The following is a 5227-nucleotide window of genomic DNA, read 5'->3' on the forward strand; positions in this document are numbered from 1 at the left end:
CAAACTGCAAGTGTTGTATGGTAATATCAGAAAGAAAAGGCATATGGAGAGTTACAAGGCTACAGCTAGAGCACAATCATCCAATGAGTCCAGGGGCAAAGTATTTCAGAGCACATATATGACAGACCAGGAAAAGAAGATGATAAGGACACTACATGAATGCAATATACCAACCAAAAAAATGATGTACCTTTTATCATTTCTTCGTGGCGGTCTTGGGGCAACACCCTACAGAGACAAAGACATCACAAATTACAGAGGTAAAATTAGTAGAGAGACAAATCAGAATGACAAGATACAAGCGCTCATGTATTGACAAAGAAAAAAGAGGAAGATCCAAGTTTCTATTTCAGGTTTTTAGTGGATTCAATCCACAAGGTTAAGTGCATATTTTGGATAGACCCAAGATCAATCAGATACTATCAAAATTTTGGGGATTGTGTGAGTTTTGACACCACATACCTGACAAATAAATATTGCATGCCGTTTGCGCCCTTTGATGGTATCACGGGCCATGGACTCACTTGTATCTTTGGTTGTGCACTAATTTCTGATGAGACCACTGACACATTCAAATGGCTTTTCCAAACATTCCTGGATGCAGTTGGTGGCAAAGAACCCATCTCAATCATGACAGATCAAGATGGGGCAATGAGGTCAGCAATAGCACAGATTTTTCCGAACGCCAGTCACAGAAGTTGTGTGTTTCACATCAAATACAAGGCTGAATTGAAATGTGGTAGGCGCCTTGATAAAGAAAATCTTAGAGAGGAATTCAAAGACATTATAGACAACTCATTGACAAAAGAAGAATTTGAGACACTATGGCAACAAATGATACAAAAGCATGAGATACAGCACATAAAGTATTTCCAGGATATATACAACACTAGAAAGTATTTGGTGCTTGGATACACGCTAGGATCAGGGCAGAGGAAGCATGATAAGGCAACCATCATGAAACAAATAAACATATCATCATCAGGCAATGATTCATTATTCTTTATCTTGTCACCAAAAAAACTGACAGGTGGTAGCTTGGTCAGATTGAGCTTGGATAAAACAAAAGCTTTGCCAGCCTCACAATCAACAATCAAAGGATCACCACCAATAGGAGCGCCAAGCACTTTGTGGACTGACACCTTGTTGAAATGTATGAATTTACCATTCACAACTATCTCAGATGTGCGGCCATCAATTTGATGAGCGAGCCAGTTGATAAATTTTGTTGGAACCACACATTTCTCATACATGAGTAAACTACCAAAGCCATAATCAGATATCACCTTTCTCTGATCAGGGGTTAATGCCTCAATGACTTCATTGAAATACTTTGCTGATACACGACTGAAACCATGTTTTACTTCATGCTTGTTTATACCAAGACTTTTCTGCAATAAATTTAAAAATATATATATATTACATATACATATAAAACAGTAAGTACTGGTGCTAAAAATTAAAAGTAATATATATATATACCTTATCATTCACAATAACATTCAACTCAGCTGGTGTAAGCTTGCTCTTTAGTTGCTTGATTTTCTGCAATAATAAAGCAAAACAAAAAAAATTCCACAAATGTAGATATGTCAAGTATAGGCATATACATAAAACTACCACAAACAAAAATACCTCTTTCTTGTAGAACTCAAAGACAACTTCATCAAGCTCACAATCCTCAATATTTCCATGACCCTAATTATAAAAGAAGCCACATCAAATCAAGATATTAAATTACATTAATTAAAAAGGGAAACGTTTTTTAACTTACAATCATTTCATCATAACAATAATCAACAAAATGGCTGTTCTCACTGCCCATCATTGTAGGCATCTAAAAACAAATTAAAGCAACAAGAAATATTAGCTATACATACAATCAAAAAAATAATTAGGATCTAGAATATAAATAAATTAGATATACATATAAAATATAAAAGGAGACCAATTATAACAAGCTAATATATTAGAGCTCAACCGAAATACCCAATATGTTCATTATTACATAAAAGGCGACCAATTCAAAGATACAAAATATAAATGTATTTACAAAAAACAAATTAATTACATAGCAGCACAACTCCTACTACACAAAACTACTTGGTCTTGAACAGCTTGAAGGTGACTTCATGTTTCTTCGTGGTAATCTTGAAGTTTAAATTGTCTAGAAGCACCTGTGTGCAAAGGTGTAACACAATAAAACCTGTAACACAAAAAAACTTGTGCAAGTTTTCTAGCTTTGTCAATACAGACAAAATAATTACAAAAACATATTGCAGAAATATGAAAAAGATGAATCAGAATGAACACTAACAGATAATACTGTAACCTGTATGTTTGTATTGACCACAATAAGGAGTCAAAATTGATATGATTTCCATAAATAAATTCAGAATTTATAGATAATGCAACTGTATACAGCAATAATTCAGAGGCCACGTTTGTTCGTTGTGGCTCCAAATTCAGAATGAATAGAACTAGCTTCTAAAGTGCATGGTTAAAATGAGCTAATATGAAAAAAAGAACATTTAGTGACACAAGCAGCCATCGAACAAAAAATGAAGTGTCAAAAGGCAAAATTATGAAGAAGCATTGAGAGCACATGCATGTGATTTTTAAGACATAAAGATGACTGAAAAAAATGCTGATTCCAATGCAAATTGGGATAAACAATAAATATTAACCAAAAAGCATTGCAAAAAACCAAAAAGTGTTATATGATAGCATTGTTTGTAGAAAATCATATAATTGATAATGCAGTGGTGGATAACTGAGTGCGTCATGAAACAAAAGAAACAACCTTCTTATTAATCAAAAGGCTGAATTTGACAGTGGTATGACAGATAGATGAGCCGATGGACCAACATCATGTCACACATAGCCTAGAAAAAAGCTACTGAAATACAGTTTATAAAGATCCAAACCAATACAGTTACTGATCTATCATGTTTTGGTGACAACCATTACTGAACTATCAAGCGATAACAATACAATTTATGCAGGGATTTAGGCTACTAGTACTAGAGAACCAGACACCATCTTTCACAGATAAAAACCAAACAAAATAGCTATCATGTAAATGAACTTTTAGGACCTCGATCATCACCTAGTCACGACTTGAAAAATTAACTTGGGGGCAAAACTGAATATTACTAATCAAACAACTGAAAACACTTAGCAAAAAGCCTTACCTCCTTGGCTAGAGGGCGCAGAGGCCTGATGTGTTTGTTGCCGCCACCTGCAGCAGGCAGCCGCCTCTCGTCCTGTTCATTCAAAATTCAGAAAACAACGCAAGACAAAACTTCAGCCCTATTGGATGTCAAAAATTCAAACCAAACGAAACAAAGTGTCTACACTCTAGTAGAAAGTCTAAAATACAAATCACTGGTTATCTGTTCTAAAAACCTCAGAGAAATTGCAAAAACCGGTCTCAAATAACCGAGCACACGTACAAAATTTGAGCCTACTAGCCTATCACAAGTTAACAGCAGAGGTGCACAAGTTAACAGCTGCAAAGAGAGGTACTGAACCGACGGTATCTAGGTTGGAATTTACAGAGATGAGAGATTCAAGCGACGGATCAGCCTGTGAACCAAGTTGAAAGTCACCAACCCCCCTGCACAAACACTGAATCATATTTGGAAACAGTTATCTAATATCTCTTACCAGAACCGTAAAATAAGGAACAACCAACTAAAACCAGATGTAAACATCAGAACTGTAAACATTGTCTGCATGTTCCCTAGTAAAGTCGTAACAAAAGAATATAAGCTAATTGATGGATTCTCTATCCAACTAGCTAAAGTACAGTCACTCATGGGAACCTCTGATCAGTTTCCCAGCAGTTGTCAAATCTATTCAATAAGTACTAGAAGATTCATTTGTATTAGCACACAAACTGTACCAAAAGGGAAATAGAGACTAGACGATTCATTTTCTACTTGCCAGCACACATACTGAACTGCTGGGAAACGTGACACATACATGGACAAAACCTGTGAAAAAAGGAAAAGAATGCGCCCAAATTCCAGGGGCAAACACCCTCTCTCCTCCGTTTGACATCCACAGTATGTATATTATCCACAGATCGAATCATGCCACACAACTAATAAATCTCAAGTTAATGGACAAGTCAATCAACTCCATATCTAAGCCAGAAACCACTAGGAGAAAGTAATCCGCCACTTCTACCAAATCACGACAAATAATGAAGCCAGGATCCACTAACTGATATAACTGCAACATCGATAATAATATGGATCAACTAACAAGCAAAGCGTAGGGGACAAGAGCCACCACGCTGACGAACAAGTAGGTAGGATCCAAAATAGAGCAGGCACATCTCCACCCCAAAATCATGACGACATAGCACCAAAAAATTTCTGACGACCTACCGCATGAGATGACAATATGAGACTTCTAGCACACAAGACAAGCCAACCAAATCACACCCAATTCATTCACGATGAACACAAAGCACACAAAACTCCAATACAAACCCACCTCAGATCTGACGGAGGAAGGGGCGCACGGAGTGGGGGAGCTGTGCTGGAGCGGCGCCGGCAGTGGTGATGAGAGCCGCGGGGTGGGGAAGTATGGGTGAGGAGGACGACAGGCCGGTGCCGCATCTCGCATGGCGCGTCGCCGCCGGTCAGCCTCCTCCCCTCCATCGATTCGCCGGTGAGGAGGACAACGGGCTGGCGCCACATCCGGCATGGCGCGTGCGCCAGTCAGCCTCCTCCCCTCCGCAGATTCGCCTCGTCTGCTTCAACTTCGCGAGGGGGAGATAGAGGGGAGAGAGAGGCTAATCTCTGCAGATTTGAGAAAAGAGGATAAAATAAGTGAACCAGAGAAGCTGAGCAATCAGTGGTGCAGCGAGAAAAAAAGGGCGCGATTTCCAAAATTCTCCATGACTCACGGGTTTCGGGTGAGGCGCGACGAACCCGTTAACACCACAAAACCATTGACGACTGACAAATGAGACAGAGAGTGCACTTATCTAAAAGCACAAATCACACGCACGAGAATTCGACAGATTTTTCCAAAAATATCTGTCGACAGATATTTAGCAAAAATTAATAAAAAAGATGCTAGCGGATCCGCTCACGAAAGGCTTATCGTCCAATGTATTCAGAGAACACTTAGCTGGTATAGATTTACAGGAAAGCCTATAATCCCTAGACAATAAGGTGCTAGTTGAGAATCTATTTCAAAAACAAAAAGC

General features: G+C 38.4%; 1 protein-coding gene across 1 annotated transcript; it reads right to left on the reverse strand.

Moving 5' to 3' along the window:
- Positions 1 to 481: 481 nt before the first annotated feature.
- Positions 482 to 4836, reverse strand: LOC120703631. The gene is made up of 6 exons (XM_039987771.1): positions 4507 to 4836; positions 3195 to 3266; positions 1775 to 1837; positions 1636 to 1698; positions 1483 to 1545; positions 482 to 1391 (listed from the first exon to the last, which is right to left on the reverse strand). Exons 1-6 carry the CDS (start codon positions 4717 to 4719, stop codon positions 708 to 710), a joined length of 1158 nt encoding a protein of 385 aa, XP_039843705.1. The 5' UTR covers positions 4720 to 4836; the 3' UTR covers positions 482 to 707.
- Positions 4837 to 5227: the final 391 nt, after the last annotated feature.

This window comes from Panicum virgatum, chromosome 4K (genome assembly GCF_016808335.1).
Source record: "Panicum virgatum strain AP13 chromosome 4K, P.virgatum_v5, whole genome shotgun sequence".
In the NCBI taxonomy this organism is placed as follows: Eukaryota; Viridiplantae; Streptophyta; class Magnoliopsida; order Poales; family Poaceae; genus Panicum; species Panicum virgatum.

Coding starts and splice junctions, on each gene's coding strand:
- LOC120703631 (XM_039987771.1), bottom strand. CDS start 4,719: ATGCCGGATGTGGCGCCAGCCCGTTGTCCTCCTCACCGGCGAATCGAT. Junction 1,546..1,635: donor TTGAGTTCTACAAGAAAGAG/GTATTTTTGTTT, acceptor TTATTATTGCAG/AAAATCAAGCAACTAAAGAG. Junction 1,392..1,482: donor ATGTTATTGTGAATGATAAG/GTATATATATAT, acceptor AATTTATTGCAG/AAAAGTCTTGGTATAAACAA.